The sequence below is a fragment of the Papilio machaon genome, chromosome 20, assembly GCF_912999745.1.
Source record: "Papilio machaon chromosome 20, ilPapMach1.1, whole genome shotgun sequence".
NCBI classification, from domain to species: Eukaryota; Metazoa; Arthropoda; class Insecta; order Lepidoptera; family Papilionidae; genus Papilio; species Papilio machaon.
In genome coordinates this window covers 1,151,049-1,177,790 of record NC_060005.1, presented here as the reverse complement: position 1 = coordinate 1,177,790, position 26,742 = coordinate 1,151,049, and the positions used below count along the sequence as shown (strand labels likewise).

The window sequence follows — 26,742 nt, the reverse complement described above, 5'->3', positions numbered from 1 at the left end:
CTTCTATTTAATTTTAGTGCCCTTTCCCTTCCCACCCTTTTTAAATGAAAAGGATGGGAAGGAGGAGTAGATTTAAAGGTGGGGACTCATATGAAGGGAAAAAATCCTCTCTCTGCGTGTTACTCCGTCGAGTAAGAGTAGACGTTTATATTGTTGTGGACGCCTATAGATGATATAAAAAATATGTTAATGAAATGTTTGTTTTGCTTTTAGTTATTGCATGATGAAAGATGAAAGATGCGCTTTGGAACACCTCAAAACAAGATAGATTGAGTATTTTTCTTAGCTTTATCCCACTCACGTGGGGTTGACGGTGGTGGTTCAAAAATAAACAACTAATAAATGACTTTTAACACGTGATCGTGGCACATACAATTACGTCGAAATATCGTTCATAACAATTTTTTTTCATATTTACATTTAAAATAACTTTTAACTTAGAAGCGTTATGACTAAAAGGTAGGATTACAAACATTTTAACGGTAGAAGGGACACGCCCGATTTACGGGCTCATGCATATTGAAAACGTAAATGGACTGTTCCAAATGGTTTCCTCTAATGGTGTTATCCTTATCGCATACGTTTTAGGGAAATGTAACAAAAAATGCTATGAGTTTTTTATTTCACATATAACAGATTTTAAAAGCGAACAAATTTATAATCAATTTCCTTAAACATGTGATCGGATTTAGTAGCTAAAGAAATCTAAAAAGATTTTCAACATTTTTTTTTTTGAAATGTTAACAAACACTTGATGTTGAAATTTTTGTTAACTCTGTCATCTGCTTGTTATTTGGTACATGAATCTCGTGTGTTTCTTTCAAAAAGCAATTTTCATGCAAATTTCAATCGCATTTGAAGTGTTAATAAATCAAGATAATAACACTATGGTACCATTTACAAAACAAGTGAATAAATAATAAGAGACTAAAAATTTGACAGTGTTTCATTAACTTATATAGGAACGGCTGAAACACTCACGTACATTATACATCACGTATGTATATTGAAGAGTAAAACATAAACCACGTTGACGTCCTTAATATTAATCGTCGACGGTCAAAAGGTTAAAACACGTGTTTAACTGTATTTCTGCAGTAATATTGTAAGATAGATTAAAATATAAAATAGATAAGGTTTAAATCCGCTAGAATTAGCTAAGATTGGCTTTATTAATTTCACTAACAGGACCACTAGCAAAACTAAGAACTAAAATTAAAGACAATACCTGGTTGTTCTCATCCCTTTATTTGATGACTTTTCTAACCTCATAAATATAACTGTTGAACATATTTAATTTTTAAGTACTTAATATGCACTTTACCACTTTTTTATCACCCTTTTCATTTTGTTTTACATTGTATAATCATATTGTGTACACTCACATTGGTTTATAACCTAGTTTCTTGAACTTACTTTATGTTATTTTTTAACTATGTAATGGTTTTAAACTGTATTGTGTACCTATTAAAATAAATAAATAAACTAAAGCAAAACTAAATAAGTGGGTCGTGAATGATTATGTAGATGTTTCTGCAGTAGAAACACGATGTTGTAATAATATAAAATTAAACACAACAGCGCCAGTGTGAACGCGATGAAACAATAAAATGCCCTTCGTCAAGGTTACGTTAATTAAACATGGCCGCAAGACGATGAATGAATGAAATCACTTCAAAGTAATAAAAGTACAATATTCTTCCTATTCAAGTAGGTTACTTACTTTTTTTTTGTTTAACACCTTGGTTGGTGTGTTAACACAACAACCAATTTAAGTGATTACATTTCTATTTGTTTTTATATTATAAGGTGGCATACGAGCTAGTGTATACCATAATTTGCTGAAATGGCGAAGCGACCGATGCCCATATTCTTTGCCTTTAATCAACGGATTAGGAGACAGAAAGATAATATTTACCTTTAATATATATCCGCTATAAAATCTCTTTTCCTAAGAGGAAAAAGAACTAAAATTAGGCTTCCGGCACGCTCACTCATCAGACGAAACGCGGAAAGACTTCCACTTTACACCTCTCTTCTGTGTGGTCGTGTTATTGCTGCGAGCCGACCCATCCGTGTAATATATGTTGCTGTCGTCTACCACTGTTAAATCTAATGATAGAATTAGACATCGAAGTGTATCTGTATGAGCACGAGTGTTTCTTGATTCATCCGTACAATCTGTCTATATATATAAAAGAAAGTCGTGTTAGTTACACAATTTTAACTCAAGAACGGCTGAATCAATTTGACTGAAAATTGGTGGGCAGGTAGCTTAGAACCAGGAAACGGACATAGGATGATTTTTACCCCGTTTTCTATTTTTTATTTCGCGCGGACGGAGTTGCGGGTAAAAGCTAGTTTTAAATAGTACAGACATTAATGTCGGAATTTCTGTCGTAGCTGAATACTGCTGCGAATATTTTAGTATCGAAACATCTAAACAAAGATAATTCTTCTTCAAATAGATTGGTATAAATTACATTAACTTTTTTTCAAGAGTAGCGGATGTGTATTTCCACATCCGCTACTCTTGAACGTTTATAATCAAACTAATTTTATTGATTTCGTATCGAATATTCCGTTTTCTAGTAAATTTTAAATATAGAAGACCAATTATATTATGTTGTAAATAGTAGTAATTATAATATTTGTAAAAACATTCATAAACGGTGTCCAATTTATTATGCACATTTTCTGTAGCACATATCCATTAATTGTACAGCTCAAATAGAAGCTTTTGTGTAATCTCCGCAACTCCACTCAAATTTGCTACTTTAAATAACTTTACTCATTTCATTGTGAATAAAAACAAGAACTGTATAAATCCGAAAAATACTTTAAGACACTGTTTAGTTAACGTGTTTAAACCCTTTGACAGCTGATGATTGATATTATTGACGTCAACGTGGTGATATGTTTACCACATAGATACGAGTATGTATCATCACCACAATGCTATCGGTACTTCATTATTTATTGGTAAAGATCGCATTTCGCAAGCCTACCCATAATAATGTTTGAATAACCATGATTTGTTAAAAATACCCACCAGCCGCTAGAGTCACGGTATAAAAGGGTTCACGTATGTTTAAGCTAAAATGTATTTGAAACACTGTGTAAGTTTTTTTTTTATGATAATGGTTTTGGAACGAAGTTCCTTATCGCGCGTTGTGAAAGGGGGCTAGACGGAAAAAATTCTTACGAAAAGTTGTCACGACACTTTTTGCTATCGTAAGTATGTTAACGAAGAATGAGCGCTACTTCACCATGGCAACGACGTGACAATATATAACGAAAATTCATAGAAATAAAATGTACTTCTTGTGAAGACTTAGGTTTTTTATTCATAGAATAAACATTGGTTCCTTCACTAATTAATAGAAAAGAAACTTCGTTCCATCCGGGTGTCCCTTGACACCTCTCACGTTTTTTTGTCTTAAATAAAGCTGAAAATAGATAATTGTTGTAAAATCTTTAAAATATTTAAGCAACTTTTTAAAAACTGAAACATTAAAAATGTATCGAGGACGGCGTATATTATTTATATATTCTTTTTACCTAATTTATATGAAATAAAAACTGGCCACCGATACAATAAAAAAAGCAAAAAACGAAACAATATAAAATTGCAATCTACAATTTTTGTTATCACCATATTGCGGAGAAATGTGAAACTAACTGGCACATTAAATAGTGATTTAAAAAATAAACTAATTAATGCGCCCTCAGGACAAGTTATATTCAACTAGCTTTTACCCGCGACTCCGTCCGTGCGGAATAAAAAAAATGCACACAAGATAAAAAAGTTCCTATGTCCGACTCCTAGTTCTAAGCTACCTCTCCATCAATTTTCAGCTAAATCAGTTCGACCGATCTTGCGTTATAATGTAACTAACACGACTTTCTTTTATATATATAGATGTGAGGCTAAAATTTTATTTATCTTACAACTAAAAATAATAATTAAAATAAACTCGCATCCTTTTTCGCTCATTTATTTTCTAAAGCAATGTAAGTGACCAAAATGATAACAGTCGTAACTTCCATTCGTATCCACAAATCGTTTGGCAGAAGGATTAAGGGTTGAGGAAATAAAAGAAAAGAACAAAAGAAATACATATTCGGTATCAATAAATTCGTATTTTGTAAAACTTATGTATTCTTTATATGAAAAATATAACAAAATAAATTGCTTCCGAATAGTTAACGGATCATATTTCACAAATAATGGATATGTTTATATTGCGTATATCGATAATGGTATACCTATAATGTTACAACAAATAATATTGGTACTGGTACTTACAGGGTGATTTCTTTTATAAATTACTAGCAGTTGCCTAAGACTTCGAGTGGAATAAATAAATATCTAGTAATAAATACAGCCTATGTCACACAGGGAGAGCGTAGCTTCCTAATAGTGATTTTTTTTTCAAATCGGCTCAGTAGTGTCAGAGTGTATTCAATGCAAAAAGACAAATACTCAAATCTTATCCTTTATAATATTATTATAGAAAAGCAAATAATAGATTAGCAGTAGAGTAAAAGAACATGTAAGTGTTACTTGATGTTTTTTTTTTAAGTTCAATTTGGCAAACAGCAGTAGAGTAAAAGAACATGTAAGTGTTACTTGATGTTTTTTTTTAAGTTAAATTTGGCAAACGAACAACCACCTGATTTCGTTAAAACGGTGAATGAACCACTGCTCATAGACATCTCCAAGAGGCTGTAAAACATTAAATTTTATTAGAAGTATTATAATACGGAAGTTAACTTAAGTTACTTGAGTATGTTGATTAATTATATTTGTTAAATGGCGGGAAGTAAACCCACGACCGTCTGATCGATAAACCACAATCTTTGTCTTTACTCGTGGGTTACGAGCGCAATTATTTAATATTATTAATGGTCGCCCATTGGCCTAAATTTGACCATAATTCAAAATCAATTTTATTAGTTTTTTTTGGTGTTAAATATTTTTTTACACTTCTAAATATTAACTTTAAATGTGTCAAATTTCATGTTTCATCCGTTCTCGCATTTTCTTTAAAAATGGGTACAAAGTTTTTGTTTCACGTTTTAATATAAAAATTCTTGTCTGCTATGACGTCACAATGCTACCAACCTTGATATCTAGTGGCTAGTAATCTACGTATAATCATGCTTTTGAGTGCAATCATCCACACGTAATATCCACCAGTTAATTATTATCGGGCTAATTCCATGCAATAACCATAAATCGGTATAGCCTAGCTATTCGAATATTGCATAACCGGACCAAATACATTGACATATCTGTATATGTTATACACTACGTGGACGTGATCTACTTAAAATGGTTACATTATTAAAACGTGGAGCGAAAATATTGTAACAATTTTTGAGAAAATTTCGAACGTAAAATTTGAAAAAGATAAATTTAATATCTAAAAGTGTATAAAGCTGTTTTTGTTCATAAAAAATTACTGTAAATTGCAGTCAAATTTCGAAATTTCGCTGAATTGGCGACTTTTATTCATAATTTTGCCTTGGTCAAGAATTTGTTCGTCCTTTTATATGGGAGAGTAAGTAACGCAAATAAGAATTAAGTGCTACATAAATAAAGTACGTAATAACTTTGTAGGAAGTTACGTAATATAAAATATTAGTTACTTGACCATTAAGATAGATATATTTTGATAATGGAGACAATATATTATGTTATAACTTATATCAATATATATATAAAAGAAAGTTGTCTTAGTTGCACTATTTATAACTCAAGATTGGTCGAACTGATTTAGAGCTTAGAACTAGGAGACGGACTTACGAACTTTATTATCTTGTGTGCATTTTTTTTATGCCGCACAGAGGGTGTCACGGGTAAAAGATAGTTATTTAATATTGAGGAAAGTTTTTTTTGGTTGTTTGCAAAGAATAAGCTTCAAAACTACTAACCCGATTTGAAATTGTTTCACTGTTGGGAAGCTACGCTATGTCTGGATGACAAAGGCTAAGTTTATTACTAGATTTTTGTTTAATTCCGAGCGGACAACGTGGACGAATTCAAAATTATTTACGTATTCTTTTTAATAGACAAGATAAAAAAAAAAAGAAATATCTGTGTATCAATTTTATAAATGAGAAAGTTTCGATGCATGTTTGGTAAACGTTACATACGGCATAATGAACATATTTGAAAAAGAAGAAAGTTAAGTGCTAAAATAATGCTTAGGCTATTAAGTTTTTTTTAATTTCACACAGACAAAGTCGCTTGTTCCAGCTAGTAAATATATGAACACTGAGGCATATATACGTAGACCGTAGTACATTTCGCACTTAATGAGCCTTCACACATTCTGCTAGCTTTTGACGACCCACTTAGCTAAAACCCGCCTAAGTACAGTATAACCTTACTGTACTTACCTAAAAATATAGACGATTATTTTTGGATAGAATTGCAATATCACAAAAAGCTTTATTCCATTTATCCATGGTTTCTGAGCCCAAAAATATTTGTATAAATCATAGTTTCATATTTGCCATTACTTTGACAAAACATAGAAAACAATATAGGTCTTAAAAACCCACCGTTTAATAAAAAAATAATTTATTTTTCTCGCATTTTAGTTAAATATATTATGTAATTTTTTTACTTCAATAACATAAATATTATCCATTGATGTAATTTTAAAACAGAATCGAGGATAAGTAAGGGTTCATTAATCCATGAACATAGGATCAAAATAAATATAACAAACCTTTTCCTCGTTTATTATAATAATTTCATAATATTGTGTCTCACAATGTTATAATAGGATAACGCAGAGATAACTGATTAAAGCTTTAATCGAAACGACAAAAATATTATTATATCAAAGTAAAGTCCAAGCAAAAAATAAAACTTAAAAATTAGTTTTACAGACAAACTATAATTTGTTAATGTTTAGACTAACTAATGGTCGTTAACTATGAGACCATATCTGTGGTGATGCCATTTTCCAATTTAAATTATTGTTAAAAAGTTTTAAAGTAAAATACAAACATGGTCAATAATTAACACCGGCTAATATTGATAATGTGTCAAATATGAAAGATGTGTGCGTAATTATTTAATTGTAAAGTTTTTAAAAGTATAAACTAAAACGTCTCTTTAAAAATGGTTTAGTATTCGTGTAAAGTTTTAGAACAAGTACGTGCTTTAATTTTTATCGCGAATCGACTACGAGCGCCGCATAGGATTACGTGGAATGAGTGAGGTTGACAGGTGCTGTGGAAAAAAAAACGCTAAAGCGAAGAAATTCTGCTAAATAACATTTTCAAGAATGGTGGATGACACATTTTCTGTCTTACTATAAAAGATTTAGTGTAATTAGAAATTATATCACAGTTTAATATAACTGACATCACAGATAAAATTGAAGAAAAGAATCCTAGAGAAATTATAGTACCTATTAAATTGATTTAAACAACTTCACAAATAGAACAACAAAAGAAAGGCAATCAAGCTCTATTCAAACTATGTGGATTAATATTTTATATCGAGGCTTATGTTAAATCAAATTAAACTTATTTGCAGTTTTGTTGAAATTATATGAAAAAAAACTGTAGTTATTAAGCAATCGAACTTTCGGGTGAACAGCCGCCCAGTCCTGTTGACTTGATTTCTATTGCTTATTTTTTATCTGTGATACATAGTTCAAGTTCCAAAGTAAATTTTAACAAAAGAAGTGTCTGTTTTTAAAAGCATTTTAATCTGTGAACTCAAAGTTAAGGAACTGAATTTTTATTTGCGTGTGTTTCATTTCTCTCTCTATAAATTATTATATACAATTAAGTAAATAAAGCATATGTTAGTAATTATTATTTACTGTATACATAACAATCTGGTTTTGTTTGCTTGGAACCTACATTGATTGCTTCAAGCACTATATACATCGGTTAATGCAAGCCATCTCAAAGTAAATAAGCCGCATTCTCGCCGCTAAAGCGTTTGCTTGAGTCTCCACTCAAATGGAATAATTGATTGGTTACTTGGTTTCACTTCCATCTTCCTTAGTAACTTGGTGTATTAGATGTGTCTGTGGTGCGATTTATTGATTTTTTTTTAATTATAATGTCTCAGCTTTTATAAAATTGGAGTCAGCTCAATTTACTATTTAATTTGTATACATTTTGAACAGTCTAATAGTGTATTAACACGTTAAAAGCTATCTGCAAATGTTTTTAAGACTCTTAACAAATAGGTCTGATAGTAAGAATAACAAGTTCATCTTAACTGTATCTCAGCTCGCAATGTCAACTACACCATTTTAGATACAATAGATTCTTGCTTCTCGTCACTCGCCGTGACTGTTGATTCTTACTGTAGGTTACTGCAGCGACATTTGTATTGACACTTATTATCTCTGTTTTTCAGAATAGAATGAGTGCTATAGTATACATCTATTATATAGCTCCTTTGGCCTCTACGTAAACTATCGTAAACGTCAATTTTGCGATTTTCATCATCAGCTCACTATGCGTCCTCACTAAAGGGCTCAGAGCGTACCCCAAGTTAGGGATGAACCACACTGTCCCAGTGAGGGTTGGCATTGCAGGTTGAACAAGCGACCGTCCGAAATTCATTCAACTAATTAAAAGTTCAATTATTACACAAGAATATCCAATGAACAATTAAAATTAATAAATATTAACATCATTTCAAACTTTTGTAAACAACGAAGTAACGAGGTGGTAAACGCTTCCCTGTAGTATTCAATTTCACTAAATAAATATTATATTCTACAGGGGGTTATCCGAGATCTTTTATCAGGTTATTTAGGTTATAAGATAACATTAAACATTTGCTGTAGATGAGCATAAAAGGAACTTCTACTGCCGAAACACAACATCATGTTAAGAAAAGAAAAATGTATTTTTATTTTTGAAAAAAACTGATGGATGTTTATTTTAAGGGATGCCTTATACCTCCGGAACGGCTCATCGGATCTTGTTGAAATTTGGCACAGATGTAGACCATAGTTTGTAAGAACACATAGGCTACTTATAAAGTTTTTTTTAATCCCGCGCGGACGGAATCGCGGGCATTCTGACCATCCTTATTAAGTATTTATACCGTGATAAAAACAAATCTATGGCAAAAAATAAACATTAAGTAAATGTGTCCCTAGCTTCTTTTAGCCAAAGTAATTTGTAAAATCAAACAAATTTCATATTTGAATTCGCAAATATTATTGCTGGCACAATGAAAATAAATAAAGCAATAATTAAATTCTCTCTGAATAAATTTGAGTAAATAAATTCCGTTTGCCGCGTGTTTTGTGAGCAATTACAGAGAAATCGTTCCGTTCCGACTTTACGAATTTTCTTACAAGAATTTTGTGTTTGATTTGAGATTGTCAGGAGATATTTTAATGGCTTGACTTATTTATAATAGCTCAAACAAATGACTCTAGTATTTACAATTTAAAGTTAAAAACCATTAGCAAACGAACAATTAATATTATTTACTTATACTGCGGTCTGCGCACCAGGTTTTCGTCATTTCAGATACAACTATATTCTTTATGATGTCACCTTTTCATTCATGTTTAAAGTTATCCTTGTCACCATTCTATAAATTAAAAACAATAAATTCTTTTTGAATCAATATTAGTAATATATAAATTTAAATCTATTTATCACTGTGAGCCAGAAAAATGTTCTTCTAAATTTGTTCATAAATTTACAAGTCATAAGATTATGCTAAGATTTATAAACCTAGTTTGCTTAAGTCTGATCTTCAGTGGTTCCATTAGTGTTATCTCTCAGTCCACAGTTAGCTCAGAGAACGTTTCTTGCTGTTATAAATCAATCTATGGCAGCTAGAGTTGATAATATTCTAATCGAAAGCTGATTGGATAATACCAGCTTTCTTGACTTATCATCTTGGCTATGTTCAAAATTGTTGAATATTTTCACGGCTATCAGAACTGTGTGTACCTTCAGAAATTAAATAAGGAATTGGTTTAATATCAAAATCTTCTGTTTTGTAAGTGAATATTTAACAATTATCAAAGCTTAAAAATACGTTACTAAAACCAATATATGATGGACATCCGAAGTAGTTATTTTTATAACTTTTTTTTATGTTTACTCGTAGTAAATAGGTTCACCATTGTTGGCTTGGCTTTAGTTGATTAAGTAAAACGGCAAGCCAAATTACAAGCTCCGTGTTTCTGGAATTAAATAATTTAATAAAGTATCGCAAAGTATTCGAGTAATTTACAGAAGAGATTCCATTAAAGTTAAGTAGATTGTCTCTTACTTTGAGGAAAATGACTTCTTTTGGCGAATTGCAAACATTTGCCCAAATTTGTCTCTCAAGTTCTTTTACAATAAATGGAATCTTTAAGAAGTAAAGTTTTAAATTATCAGTATTTCATTTTATTAAAACTGACTGACAAGGATCTGTACATGACATTTGGATCTGATCTGTAAAGGTATTTTCAACGGTGGTTACACACATACCTCCTTGTGCTACCGCTGGTTTAAACTTTACCCAATCTTATATAAGTTACCCAAAGAACACCGGAGGCCTAATTTTAGCCCTCTTTCCCTTCCCACTCTTTTCTTATTAGGAAAGGATGGGAAGGGGAAGTGGATTTGACGGAGGAGGGGACGCATAGGAAAGAGAAATATTCTCTTTCTGTGCGTCCTCTTCTCCGTTGATTAAAAGTAGGCAGCGCATCTGCATTTGCGGATGTCTATGGGCAACGGTCGCCTCGTTATTGCGGAGAATCCAAGTGGCCGCTTGCTCGTTTGCCACCTTATGATATAAAAAAAGCTAACAAAAACTATTGTGATGATCTTATAACTTTCAAATTTCGAATTCCTTAAGTCGGAATTTTTAAAGGACAAGGAAACTCTATAAAGTGAAAGATGTTCTCAGTTCTACCAACATAAAATACCTATTCAAAGAGAATGTTATTTTCCCCCAAGATCAAATTCACACCTGTGCCATCAATTTCACGTTTTTCTTTGATACCGTTGACACTGATTCACGAGAGAATAATGTTGTTACGACATCAATTTGTTTTAGAGAGAGGAGGTGAATATATTTCATGCCGGGAATCCAAATGACTTTAGATGCAGGCAGCTGTAAATTTTGAAAATAAAAATAACATTTAGTAATATGTACGGAAATAAATAAATAATAAATAAAAAAATGCTTATTAACTAGGCATAGGTACTAATTAATTGCGAATTAATTTAATATGAATAATTTGTGGATTAAGTTACCCAAGAATTTGTTGACATAATATTCACACTTTTCGAATCTTAGTTTAAATTTGAATTCGAAATGAAATAATTAAAGCAGACAATATCGTAGACGTGAACTCACAATAATTAGAAACATAATCCTCAACATTTCGTATCGCTAATGATTACAGTGGAATAATACGTTAACCAACAAAATGTAATATTAAATACAATACCACATATAGAGAGCATAAATATTAGAAAAAAGAAATTATTATGTCTTTATATGTATACTTGAAGCAGTAATGGATAGAAGAAAAAGAATGTATTTATATTGAATGCGGATTACTACAAAAGTTAGAGAAGGACCGAAGAATGTATGATAGTGAAAGATATAAATACAAGTGAATTCAGATATAACGGCTGATAATATTTTAGAAGAGTAGTAAATCTGCACACTCATAATAAGCAAAAGAGCAGAAATATGTTTCGACAGCGAAAACCTACCTTAAGAGTATTAATGACCGTTTTCATCAACCAGCTCCTAAATTATAGGTTATATATATTATTTGAGATAGGTGTCGCTTAGGTTAGTAATCTGTTTAAATCTAAAGCAAAATTATAAACTTATGGGACACCTACAAGTTGGTGAAATTTAAATTCTTATTAGTGGTCTTCTAAATACTGCTTAAGGGACTCCTAATTTGATGAATTATTGTTTTAAATGGCTGTAAATCTCTTCTTCAAAAAAAAAGTATATTAACTGACAAAGTAGTTTAACCAACAAAATAAACATATCAGCCAGTAAAGTAACTTAGGAAACAAAATAACTATATTAATCAGTAGTAGTGGCTCGTTACTGGACTCGGTTTATTTTATCTTGCATATTATAATTTCTGTTCGCGACCAACATGCGCATTCGTACGTGAATTTCAACAAGGACAGTGTATAATTATTTTAATACATTTCCTAGGTGTTATTAGGTTATTTACATTTAATAATTCACCAACATTTCCCATAAATTTCCTTATCTAACGGTGAATAGATATAGAGGTAAACGAATAAAATATATTTTATAACTGGATTTTTTTTTTAACAATAGTAACATTATCAGCCTAAATCTTCCTCAATTTGCGATGCCGTTCTCACTTATTAGTAATTAGAGAGACACCAGTAACATCAACATTTGCTTCACGAATGTGCTGGCTTGACCGATGCAATAACACACTTAACCTTAAGCTCGACTTTAAATTGTGGGAATAAAATATTCCAAAACAATAATCATCTAATGAAATGGTCCCTTTGCTATTTGTTAACGTCTAAACCAAGTTTAGTTTAGTTTAGTTCTATAATTGTTTTTAGAAGACATGTTTTAGTTTAAACTAATAATTCAAATAACCGCGAAGATTAATCTTAATCTTGTTTAACATTACTCTGTGTGCTGTAACGTCGGTAATTAGAATTTAACGAGCCTAAAATATCTCGCCTACGTAACACGAAATTATTCAGTACTTTGTATTCAGTGTTTGCTTAATATTCTAAAATTTAAATATTTGTTACATAATTATTAAGTTGCAAATAAAATATGTAAATATATATAAAACTTATTCACACAATCAGTCGTGTAGACTATTCATCGTAATTCATAAAGCCTATTCGGTACCTCGAAAATCAAGTGCTGTAGGTACTAAGCTGCACAATAGTTTATTAGTCACGGAAAAGCCGTCAAGTTTTGTCAAAGGATTTAACTCCGACGCCGCAGTCTGTGCGGTTGACGGCCGTCATTATGAAGTCTAGTCAAAGAGACGGTGTTAACAGCTACAGGTTCGCATTCGTACTAACAGATACAGAAACTTTACACGTAAATGTGACTTTTTTAGGTTTTTGTGTGTGTGTTCTGTGAGTTTTGTTTGCCTAAACATTCGTATTCAAACATATTGTCATCTCTCCTTGAAATAACTGATATAATAATATTTCTGTACGGGTATTAAGGTAATGATTTATGGTTAATGTCCCTGCGGGATGACCTTGAGTGTCAGTGAATTTTATAAGAAGGGACTTTATTTTTTTATCATAAGGTGGCAAACGAGCGAGCGGCCACCTGAATTCATCGAAGCGAAGCGACAATGGACAAATGCAGGAGGAGACACACAGAAAGAGAATATTTCCTATGAATCCCTTCCTTGATCTTAGTACATGTTTTTTTTTTGTCACTTTTATATCTTGTCATGATTGTAACGTATCTTTTAATTTACAATAACCATTGAAATGTGTAAGCGGGAGCGCACTCGCATAATATAAAACCAAGGGACAATAGCCTAATGGTAAAGAATTCGGATCGCCTATTTTTGGTGGTTAGTTCGAATCCGGTGATTGGACTACTCTAGTAAACCATGTCCTATCACAAGCTTCGAGCTTATTGGGAATGGTTACAACAAATGTGTGCAAAATATTGCAAAAGGAATGCCCCGGGTGAGGATCGAACTCACGACCTTAAGATTATGAGACTTACGCGCTGCCAACTGCGCTACCGAGGCTCTGTAGTTCTTGTGCAAAACGAATAAATAATTCCAAAATATAATAATGGTAGTATCTAATAAGTCCATTAAATAAAATAATATAGATAAAAGTGTATTTACTACGGAGATAAATAAAACTCACTTCACGAATAGCCAATGATATATTAATGTTGTAGTAAGTTGTAAAAATGATGATGTGATGATGGTAATGCAACCTGCGCATATCTGAGAAGAAATTCAATGATATGTGTGAAGTCAACCCCCACTTGGCCCGCTGGCCACGCTTGGTTGACTATGGATTAGTCACCCCTAACTTAGGGTAGGCTCTGAGCCCCTCAGTGGGGACGTACAGTGAGCTGATGATGATGAATTAGTAAAATAAAATTTGAACTCACACATACCTGTGAAAATTAATATTTTCTCTCAACACTTACGACTCTCTTATCGGTAACTTTCTAATACCATTTACTAACAATCTCCTTCGATGTGTCATTATTCTTTAGCCAGCAATTTTGAAAATGTTCTTTGAAAGTTTCCTCTAACACTAAAGTTTGAAATTTCTTAACTTCTACGTTCAACTTGTGTTGCAACATACGCGCCAATTTGAAGAATTCGCTTGCTTGAAAATTTGCCACGAGTTTCATGTTATGTCTAAGTTCTAAGCGTATATCTTATATTTATGTTAACCTACTTTATTACTTATTCAGATAGGATACTTTGCTAATATTTAAACTTATAGAAAACAAACAATATACCACCAGCTTCAGAATCTTATGACTCAAGCAACCAGTTGTCAAGGCTGAAGAGAAAAGAAACTCCTCACAATGCGTGCAGCTTCTGAAATAACTGCCTTTTGTATGAAGCTCCTAATCCAATTATTAAGCGAGAGCTTTTTAAGGTGATATTGTTAAAAAACATTAAAGTTAAATTTATGATCCGAGGGCGTTTTTTGGCATTACTCTGTTGTACTCTGAATAAGGACTATTAATGGAAGTAAATAATGTTGGTTAAGTATTAGAAATCTTCACTGAGGGGCCCTTTAAATGACTAAGTACAGCCGAAAGTACTACTTAAATTTAAAATAAAACAGGGTGAATATCTGAAGTGTACTTACGTATGCAAACAGGAACACACAAAGTTTGAAGAGTCTCATCAAAGTACTTCATATAATTTTACATTACATCCGTATTGTTTGGATTATTGGGTTGTGTTGAAGTTTTTTTACTCACACGACAAAGATATTATGACAGTGTGGTGTATATTTATTAAAAGCAGAATAAAAAACTTATTTAATAGAATACGTAGTCTTCCAGACTATGTTCTATACTATATTTCAGTGAGATCCGTTGATCCGTTCTGGAGATACCTTCTAACAAACACCATCCAAACATCCAAATTATCGCATTTTGCAATGATAGTAAGATTAGTATAAATAAATAGTTGATATTAAACTTGATAGGTTTAGTTTAAACTAGTGTATTAATATTCTACTAATATGGTACTATCTTCACTAATATTTTAAAAAGGAACGATTTGTTTGTATGTTTGTACAGAATAAACTCAAATACTATTGGACCGATTTCAAAAATTCTGTCATCTTTAGAATTATGCGTTATTCTTAAATAATATTATGCTATTTTTGACCATATTCGTTTAATAACTCATCTGTATTATATAGATAATAATTTGAATTTAATCTTATCTATATCTATATATATAAAAGGAAGTCGTGTTAGTTACACTATTTATAACTCAAGAACGGCTGAATCGATTTGACTGAAAATTGGTGGGCAGGAAGCTTAGAACCAGGAAACGGACATAGGATAATTTTTACCCCGTTTTCTATTTTTTATTCCGCGCGGACGGAGTCGCGGGTAAAAGCTATGTTTTATAAAAAATATAACAAAATATCTCATATAAAAATAGTAAACCACGACATGGAATCCCATGACTCAAGCAATCAGAGACAGGAGTCTCCTAACTATGCGTGCGTTTTCTAAAATAACTAACTGCCTTTTGTATCAGGCTATTAATTCAACTGTTTAGCGAGAGCTTCTTAAGATGTTGGTTGAAGCTCTTCCCTATCTAGGGTTGCCAGGTCGCTAAACCTACTAGCCGGACAGACCAGCCAGTTTGGCCGGACATTAGGGTAGAAAGGTCGGACACCCTATATTATTTAGGATTTTGTCTCAGTATTAATAGATAGGGTGTACTGTTATGTTTAGGAAATGTAAAAAGCCTAACAAAAGCCGGAAAATCGTTTATTTTGGCCGGACACGCAATCAAAAAGCCTTCCTATGTCCGGATTTATCCGGACTCCTGGCAACTCTATCCCTATCAGTCCATTCATCGATACTATTTTTGATATTGTTAAAAATTTAAATGTTCACTTGTGCAAATAAAAACCGCCTTTACACAAAACATCTTGAAACACTCAATGGAGTAATATCCTGTCACATAGTGTCACATAAACTCCAATAACTTTTTAATTTGTTCTGGTGAAAGCCACAACAAGTGAGAAAATTAATTAACTTATATAATCTGTTTTATAAATTAAAATTGTTAACGGTGTGAAAAGTTAATTCGATCCACACCCACTCATTGCGCACTTCATTTATCAAAGGTAACAACGGAGTGCTTCATCAGACCAACTTTTATTAAGTACCGTGGACCGACGAATAGATTTACTACGAAAATTCTGTTACTACCAAAGTCGAACTATTTCAATTTGTCTTTTAACAAACTGCTATTTAAATACTATAGGCCTTACCATAAAAAAAAAAAAAAACTTGAGAGGTGTTAAGGGACACCCGGATGGAACGAAGTTCCTTTCGATTAATTAGTGAAGGAACCAATGTTTATTCTATGAATAAAAAACTTAAGTCTTCACAAGAAGTACATTTTATTTCTATGAATTTTCGTTATATATTGTCACGTCGTTGCCATGGTGAAGTAGCGCTCATTTGTCGTTAACATACTTACTATAGCAAAAAGTGTCGTGACAACTTTTCGTAAGAATTTTTTCCGTCTAACCCCTTTCACAACGCGCGATAAGGAACTTCGTTCCAAAAACTTAGATAGTGTTTCGAATATATTTTAGCTTAATCATACGTCAACCTTTTTTATTAAATACAAGAGTAAAGCGCGGATTTTTTTATAAATGGTTATTGAAAAATGATTATGCATATGCTTGTGAAATGCGATCTTTGCCAATAAAATAATGAAGTATTTATACCGAAAGCATTGTGGTGACGTCAATAATGTTAATCAGCGGCGGTCAAAGGGTTGAAATACGTGTTAAAGTAAACCGTATTTTTGGAGTACTACAGTATTGTTTAATTAAAAAAACCCGAACAATTCGATTTATTATATAACTGTTTTATAAATCTTAATGTTTTGGTTTAATTTTGACAGCCGGCCGGTCTGCCTGTCGCCAACCATACTTGGGAGAACATTTTGTAGTATTTGTTCTTTTGTAAATAACTAGCTGTCGCTCGTGACTCCATCCTCGCGGAGTTATGAGAAACGAAATAAGTAGCCTATGTGAACTTCCAGACTATGTGCCATCCATCTATAAACATTCGCATTTATAATATTAGGAAAGTAATGTAAATGTTATCAACATTTTAAGACCAAAATAGCGACACGTAAAATTTAATTTAATCTGATTGTAATAACCTAAATTAATGGCAGATTTAAGAAACAAGTTATGTTCTGTTCCATTATTCTCGTCCACTAAAATGAAAAGTTTTCAACAAAAGCTGAGTGTCTTTACAACAGAATTATTATTTTCCTAATTAACTTGGGCAATGGAATTTGTTAATGAAATTGTTTAAAAGCTTCTATAAAGAGAACAATGTATTTAAGTAACATTTTCAATGATTATTTTTTTTATGTGAATACGTTTAATAATAGGACATCAGTTTATACAGATCCTTAGACGCTCGAGCCTACCTTGTGTTACGACTGAGTAGGCCTTAATCTTACCACACTGCTCATGCGCATATTACTCGACTTCTTACATCTACGAGTATCTATATATATAAAAGAAAGTTGTGTTAGTTACACCATTTATAACTCAAGAACGGCTGAATCGATTTGACTGAAAATTGGTGGGCAGGTAGCTTAGAACCAGGAATAGGACATAGGATAATTTTTACCCCGTTTTCTTTTTTTTTTATTCCGCGCGGACGAAGTCGCGGGTAAAAGCTAGTATATTTTATTTTCTTTGCAGATGTATGCAGGTTTTATAATGATGTTTTCTTTCGCCTTAATTATTTGAAAGCATTTCGATCTTGTTACAATTGTAAGAATTTATATAGAATAAAAATAAATTTTATTTAACATAAACCGAGAGTTGAACTCTCGCTTAGTTCTAGCTTCTCGAGCTCGCAGCCGCTGTTTTGTTTTTTAAAAAAGTTTCTTTTTAACCCGAATTTCTACTTTTTAAGTCATTTTTCGGAATCGCATAATCACTTAAACTAATCTCGTTTCTCACGTATCCAGAATTGATAGTAATACAAAAGTGACGTAAACATTACTGAAGTCATATGAAAAATTCTTAAGAAAAAAATCTTATCTTAGGGTTTCCTTGAGACTGAAGTAAGGTGTAATTAACAAAGTAAGTTCTAAAAGCAAACTTAACCCAAGTACCAATAAAAGGCTACGCCGCTAGACAACTTGAATAGGCATAATACTTAGTTTTCTAGTAACTAGCTTACGTTGGCAACTTAACTTCATTTGTACGTATATAAGGACCTGTTTCCACTGGAGAGGCCGGAACTGCTTTACAAAAGGTGATCGCACTCGTCCAGCTCTAAATGGAAATACAATCTGACTCAATCTTGTTAAAAAATCTAAGAACCCAATGACGAAAAATGACGCTAATTGATGAAAATCGACCAATTTTGAACTTAATAATTTAATGAAGGGCACTCACAATTATGTTAGATAGAATCAGATATGCTGCCAACTTTATCTTGTCCAAAATAACAGGGTATTGAACTCTCTATATCAAGATGCTGGGCTAAGGATATAGAAAAACGTAGGAATTAAGTCAAAGTAACATTATAATGAAACACATATTCATTTATCACTTTTATTATGTAGCTATTATTAATAATCTATATTTAGAACCAAATTTAAACATTTTATATACAAATAAAGTAGTAAATTATCACGTAGGTAGAACTATTACTGTATATTCTATTAATAAAGTTAAAATATCTAATGTATACAATAAAGGCAACGTTGCCGCCAAGAAAATCACCGTTTTTGATAACGTTAATACTGAATCGTTAAATGTTACAAGTAAAGCTAAAGTTGTGATACTATTTGAGGGTAGTTGAAATGATTTAGCACCAGCGTGGAGTTCAGCAAGACTTTCTTCTGAAACAAAGGAGAATATTAGTGATGCAAACAAATGTACGTGTTTGTAGGAAACGATGAATTATAAATGCCCTGACAACTTAAGTGACCCTTTCTGATGAAGCGTTATAGACTAGTTTTCCAAAAGCTAGTCTAGATTTTGTTGGAGCATTGGTTGTAGAAAATGATACATTCCTTGTTCACAGTCGTGCGCGGGGAAAAGGAGTTTTTGTTCTTTAACTTAAACTTCTTTTCACCGCGCACGACTGCTGCGACTTAAAAAGTTAGTCTGTCCTAAGGTTTACAAGAGTTGGTACAACATAAATCTTAAAATAGACAATTGTAATCCGACATAACCAAATATTCTGCGAATTCATATTAGTATTTTTTAAGCATATTATATTATACGATATTGAAATTATTCAGATAAAATCGTAATCCTGGTGCACTAGTTAGTGACCGAGTTGCAAAGGAATGCACCAAGGATTAGTATTCAAGGCTGACCGCGCGGTTAAGTCACGGAAGCATTTCTAGGATGCCTATATTGCGTGACCTAACTTTCACAACTAGCACCGGAAATTTTTAATGATCGCATTTCAAAATAAAAATGCATATTTATTATACACAAACAAAATTAAACGTATTAAAAATGATATGAAAATGCACTATCTACAAACAGTCTAGTACATAGACACTACTATCTAGTAGAAATAAAGATTCTATAAAAATGTGGTATTGAAACAGTGGATTTATTGCTATTTTATTCTTCAAGTCGACTTTAAAGTGGACAATAGAAATGTCGTCTGTTGTTTTTTATATTTTCCTCTTTGAATAAATCAAATTGTCGCTAGACCGGCAATAAGAGTAGCTAGAGTTTTTGCCGCACAATTCCAATGCTAATTTTACAGTTGCAGAGATTTTAAAGTGTTTGCAGTTTACACAACAAAGGAATAAGCTTGAGATAATTTTGTAAACTTTTTTATTCGATGAAGGTAGAGTAAGTGGTTTAGTAATTGTAAAATGGCCACAGTTATTTGCAAAAGCCTTTCCATAATTGACTAATGGGAAGGATTAGATGTTTATTTTTAAATTTATTTTAAAAGAAATATAATTAATTTTGACTTCTCTCCTGAGTAGAACTATCGACAGGCAGTGAGATAAGTCCACGGAGATGAAGTTGATGATTAGGATGGATGAACTAAAATAAAATCAAACATGATTTTGATTTCATATGTAAAGCATAAAGACATATCCCTAAACCTTTAGAATGTGTCCCAAGATTTCGTTGCAACCATTGCAGGAACTAAGAAAGAATTAATAAAATAGAAACAAGGCGAATGCTCAATAGTACAAGATAATCACTCAATCTTTTTATCAGAATGAAAGATTGAACAGAGACTAAGTGATCTTTAATGTATATGTTCGTACCATTGAGCACGTGCACGGCGACAGTATGCGGCCGTGCGCCTCGCACAGCGCACGTGTAATTGCCCGCGTCGCTGCTGTTCACACGTGCGAGGCGCAGCAGGCTGTCTGCACCGCCCGGCACCTGTTCCGTCTTCACGCTGCAATCAAATACAAAAATATATCTAGATGTTATATTTGTTGTTGTTTTTTTAAATGAGAATTCGTCACACTGTTTGACAGCTTCTTCCATCAAAACAAAAGTCATAACATGACACGATATTTGTGCTTTAGATGACTTTGGCCGATCAATTTCAAGCAAAATTTGACTTGCAAAGTCTTCACTAATAAACCCTGTTAATTACGTCCAAAAATACACGTTCCTTTACCGTACAAAGAAAGTAACGTCAAAGAGTATCATCTAAGTACTTACTAAAGGTGTAGTTAACAAAGCAAACTTAAGATACCTGATGCCGCCTCTCGTAGTGTCGGCGTTAAGAGCCCTGCCCTCATGTATCCAGGTCAGCACGGCTGGCGTGTCGACGTGACGCGCACGACACACGAGCGCTAGTGTTGACTCCGCTTCGTAGTACTTCTCAGACAGCGGCGCGCCGGCCTCGTCCACTACCCACACTTGTGGAGCTAAGTACCGAGATCAGTTTTAACTTTACTAGAAATGCAAAAAATATCTGGGAGATATAAGTAATTGAAGATGAGAACTATATCGGTCGGTGTAAAAATTTTATGACCTCTATATGACCGCAAAAACTCTTAGCAACATAAGAGTACGTTTTTTTAACAGAAGTTAAATTTATTGCGTTGCACTTTAAAGTAAATTGAAGCTCTAGAACTTCGCAAACTTAAGTTGGACAATGAGACAAATTGTATGGTAAATGTTATATAAAATTTACTTAAAATTATTATAGGGTATAACTAATTAACTGGAAATGTATTCAAATAGGTTTCAAAGTCCATAAAAATATATATTATGGATCAAAAGATCTTACTATTAACATGCAAGTAGATTCTGCTGACTCTAGGCGGATGTGTTGATATTTGACATTCATATATTCCCTCGTCATCAGGTTTAACCTCTTTGATGAGTAGCCTCCAATTGCCAGTATATCGCTTAGCGACCGTGACACGATTGTCTGCTGCGTATGTCACAGCTCCTACGGTAAGTAGTTCCGGTAATTCTTCTTTGCCTCTTCGACGCACCCAAGATACCTAGAATCAAAAAAGGAAATTATAATATCCGATTTGTGCTTGGCTGATAAGTCCATCTAATTTTGCCTTTCTCCCAGGGCAGCACTTAGAAGGCAGGGTAATTTTCAAAGATTTCCCCTTCGAAAAAAAAAAAAAATGTCCGTCTGTTCTAAACTCAATGGTGAAACTGAAGAAAAAATAAAGTTTTCATCCAAATTAGTTTGCCTTAAGATTACAAACTACTTGCTCAGACAACAACATAATGAGGACCACATCTATTTACCAGCATAGCATCTATTTACTAGCATTCGCCCGCGATTCCGTCCGCGCGAAATTAAAAAAAATAAATAAATAATAAGTAGCCTATGTGTTCTGTCAGACTATGACCTATGCCAAATTTTATTGAGATCTGTTGAGCCATTCTGGAGATACCTTCAAACATCCAACCATCCATCTAAACATTCGCATTTATAATATTAGTAAGATAAATGTAGCTTCAGAGATGCAATATAATCAAAGTCGGTACATTGCCTGCAGTAAATACTCATCAAATATGTAAGCGCAATATATCTTTGCAAGGTCAGTGGAAGCCGATCCGAAAGAACTGGGTCGGCGACGATTCGAGCCGCAAGCCTTTTGAAAATGATACGTGTAATGGAGAAACCGAGCTTTTTATGTATCAGAAATAATTATTTTCGTACGGCACATTCATACTATGGATATCACGGCAGAATAAAAAAGGTTTTTTTTTATTAATTACGCAGAATTATTATTTTATTTTATTAATTAATGATGTACATGGGCGCAATTCTATTCCGTTTTCCATCCTACAAGGTAAGGATAAAAATAGGTTGGGATACGGAAGTAAATATGCTTTTTAGATTTAACCCATTAGAAAGTTATAGATGCCTATAAATAGAGGTTACTTAACATCAGGCAATCCGCATGCAAACTTTAAAAAACATTTGTAAATTCTTACCGTTTTATCCTGTAAAAGACTAATTCTACAATTTAAATAGGCATCTTCACCGAGCTGCACAGTAATTTTAGTTAAATTCCCTTTCGGCGAATCTTCGAAGTTTGGTCCATATTTTCTATCGTGGTCAAAGTATGTGTTCTTAGCTGATACTACATGAGGTACCATGTCAAGTATCAAGTTTGGTTTGTTCGTTATGGTTCTTCCTGAGTCTGTGACGTCAGATGTAGGTTGCGGGACTTTAAAGGATTTCGTACTATCTATTGTGGAGTTGCCGAGTTTTAGCATTACCGGTGCTGGGACTACGCCTGTACTAAGTACGTAGAATGAAGTCACCGTGTTGCTTTCAGTCGTTGTTGGATCTGCGGAATTAAATCTTATGAAGAATTCACACATAAAGTACGGTCATTGAATTAACGAAAGTTGCAATTTTAGTCGAATAGTCAATTTAATTTATTTGTAAATACAAATGCCGGAGGCTTAATTCTGGTCTACGATTCCTTCTCTTTTCTTATAAGGAAATCATGGGAAGGGGATCTGGAATTGGCGAAGGAGGGGACTCGTGAAAAGGGCAAATTTACTCTTTCTATGCGTTCCTTCCTCCGTTAATTCATGGTAGGCAAAGCATCTAAAATTGCAAATATCTATGGGCAGCGGTAGCTTCGTTATTTCGGTAAATTCAGGTGCACGCTCATTTGCCACCTTATAAAATATAAAAAAACGTCAAAGTTAATATTTGTTCTTTAATTTATTTATTTATAAATCCACAGCGTTAAAAATAAGTAACCAACATTTTCATTTAACAGTTCGTATATCAATCATAGAAGGGATCACTAGATTCTTCTTCACTAAAATCATATAGTTTGAACTTGTACGTAATTGAAATTACTACCTATATGTATATTAGAATAAAAGCTTAGCAAAGTAGACTAAAAATAAATTTCTCATACAATGTTCTTTTACTTGCCAAAATTAATTAAGGCTGCACGAGTCGCTGACAAGGGTGGACTTACATCTGTGGTCCATATTAATTAGAGTTACAAGATATGCTAACAAAATTGTGCCTTTGGCTACTAGCTCGGATGTTAATTAGTGGACAAGGTAAAGACTGTAAAATACCCTTGAAATAAGGAAGATAAAATAAAGTCCGATTTACAAAAATAACTATTGAAATGTTTTCAATGATTAGGATTTTTTTTTTTGTAAAATGTATAGTAATGTTACAAAAATGCCAACCATGTTCTAGTTAAAGGAAAAATGAAACGCAACACAAAACGTATTATGTTAAGTGATTATTGTGATGATTTTTTTTTATATAAAAAAGGTGACAAACGAGCAAACGGCCACCTGGATTCGCCCAAATAGCAAGGCAATCGTTGCCTATAGACATCCGTAATAGCAGATGCGTTGCCAACCTTTAATCAACGGAGAATTGTACGCACAGAAATAGGATTTCTCCTTCCTATGCGTCCCCTATTCTGCAAAATCTAATTCCCCTTCCCACAAACTTGTCGACAAAATTGACGATATACTGTTATAATTACTGCTTAAAAGATATAATTGTTTACCTGTAGCGAATCGACATACGCCTATTTGTGTAAGAAGGAATACGACCACGCTCCACAACATAGCGCCTGAATAAGGCCGCGCCTCGCTCGGCCTCTCATAATCTGTAAATAAAATAAAGATTCAATCTCTATTACTATAGAGTCCGCAACACACTAAGTGCACTGATGGTTATGACAGGCTCGATCAGTATGCCCACGACCACAAAAAAGTAACTACGACCATGTGTGAATTGGAAGTAATTCTACATTTTGTAAGATTTTGAGGGGCAGAGGCCAAATTCTGGTTCTCTTTCTATGCCTACTCTACTACTAAAGATAGGATGATAATGGGAGGTGAATTAAGTATAATACTATTGCAATAATTCTCATAAAGTCTCTTTTACCGTTATTCTTTGCTTTATTTTTCATTAAAACATACTTTTTCATCAAAAAATCTAGCTTAAAGCTGAATAATCAGTCTGTAATTACAAGTTTTAATACGAGCTAGAATATAACATTCCTAATTGCCTTTACTTTGAGCGCTACGAAGAATTCCTCGCGTCTTTTTTTCCCTTTCTCTCGCAATGCGATTAACGTATAAAAAGAACTGAACAAATGAGAGAAGTAATGGTGTCCAAAGTAATTTGACCCTTCTGTTATTAGTAGATCTACTACCACTAATGATACCTTTTATATATAAGTTTATGCAAAATTGAGTAAAACATTAATGTTACTAACATTTTGTAAATTTAGTCAGTCTCTAACTCGACTAGGCAAAGAATAAATTGTCACAAAACTGCAGTAATTTAAAAAAAATTAAGTTTAATCACAAAAAAACGTTGTACAATTTATACTAAAGAAAAAAATACTAACAGTATAAAGAAAAAAATGTTGACTTTTCTTGCTTCGGATAAAATAAAAATGTATACGAAAGTTAGCGAGTCTAATAAATTCTCGAGTGAAGTTGGGACGGAGTTTAAATAAAGCCAGCTTTGATTCTTAATGTAGAACTTAGGACAAAAGTGTGGGTAGGAAATTATGTTCTACGTCTATAATAAAGTACGGCCTACTTACAGTTTGTATATTACTGTCACGTACCAAGTTGGTATTAAGTTGTCCATTAAGTTAAAACGCGGGCTCATTCCACTCAACAATAAACTTGATTTCTGCTACTACGACTTTTTGAGGACTTGCGACCAATAAGTTTGTAATTTTTTAGCGACTTATACTTATTTAGAAACCTTTATTTTGCTGACAAACTTTGTATATTTAGAAGTATTAAACTGATTTTTAGCCGACTTCAAAAAGAAGGAGGTTATCAATTCGACTGTATTTTTTTTTTATGTGTGTTACCGCGAAACTCCGCCCCTGGTGGTCCGATTTTGATGAAAAATATTTTAATCGATAGGAAGTGCTTGCAGGTGGGTCCCATTTTTTTTGTTTTTTTTTTAAATAACTAGAAGACTAGTAGATTTTGAATATAGCTTCAAAATTTGTTGCGAAAATTAGGGACATTTTTGCTTTCAGCGCTTACGTAGGCTAAACTATAGGACCTACATAAAAATTATGTATGGCGAATTGTAGCTGTTTAAATGTGCTAATTAAAAGTCCGCGATAGCATATATCTATATTTTATAGTTTTCTCACAATAACCATTTTTTTCTTCAGAAACATCAATTAAATTCATGCCCTATTTCCGACGCTATTATTCGAGTTCAGTATTAACCCTTATGTAAATAAACATGTTCATTATCAAGAGAATGTAATGTAGATTATATTTGCAATTGAAACTATATCATTCTGTCTAATACCTTAGGAGATATCGTAAGAATAAAATTACGCGGAAACTAAAAATGCTACACGAAAAGCACAATTTTGCTTTCTGGGCTTACGTAGGTCAAACTATATGACTTACATAAAAATGATGTAAGAGTAATTATAGATCCTTAAATTTGCTAAATAAAAGTCTTCGGTGGCATATATCTATCATCTATGGATGTCTCACAAAAACCATGTTATTGTGAACAAACTTCGATTAAAATGCACACGAAAAACAGCGTCGTAAGCTTACGGCGCTATTATATTATATTCGATATGAATCCTTAAATAAATATGTTTGATGGCTAGAGTATTAAATGCAGATTACATTAGCCTTTAAACTATGTAATTCTGATCAATAGTTTGGGAGATATTAAATAATTAAAAACTACGCGCATTCGAAAAATGCTACTGCGGCGCGCGGCTGGACAAAATTATATAGGCACGCGATGTATTAGTTCGTTAATTTTCAATTAGTATACCGATTTTGATAATTATTTCATTGTTTAAAGGATAAGTGGTTATCTGCTGCATTCTAAATTAGTTTTTGAATTGAATTACACACATATCAAATAGGAAAGTCCTTTTCTTTATTTGTCTTATTTATGTCTTTATACGTATTAACGAAATTTGTAATTAAACTTCAAATTCACTAAAATTTGTGAAATAAAACAAAAAT

The 26,742-nt window shown here is 32.7% G+C and overlaps 1 protein-coding gene and 1 non-coding gene across 2 annotated transcripts in view; both read right to left on the bottom strand.

The window, feature by feature from the left end:
* Positions 1–13,690: 13,690 nt before the first annotated feature.
* Trnam-cau lies at positions 13,691–13,763 on the bottom strand. Its single transcript has one exon. It is a non-coding gene; the product is annotated as a tRNA-Met (tRNA).
* A 5,158-nt stretch (positions 13,764–18,921) lies between these two features.
* Positions 18,922–26,742, bottom strand: part of LOC106714664 — a 38,732-nt gene continuing 30,911 nt past the window's right edge. Inside the window, exons 2-7 of the mRNA XM_014507763.2 lie at positions 24,267–24,368; positions 22,702–23,060; positions 21,524–21,743; positions 20,984–21,158; positions 20,541–20,677; positions 18,922–19,133 (exon numbers count right to left, since the gene is read on the bottom strand). Coding sequence (XP_014363249.2) covers positions 18,922–19,133; positions 20,541–20,677; positions 20,984–21,158; positions 21,524–21,743; positions 22,702–23,060; positions 24,267–24,327 — 1,164 coding nt within the window. The 5' untranslated portion in view covers positions 24,328–24,368. The remainder of the gene's footprint in view (positions 19,134–20,540; positions 20,678–20,983; positions 21,159–21,523; positions 21,744–22,701; positions 23,061–24,266; positions 24,369–26,742) is intronic.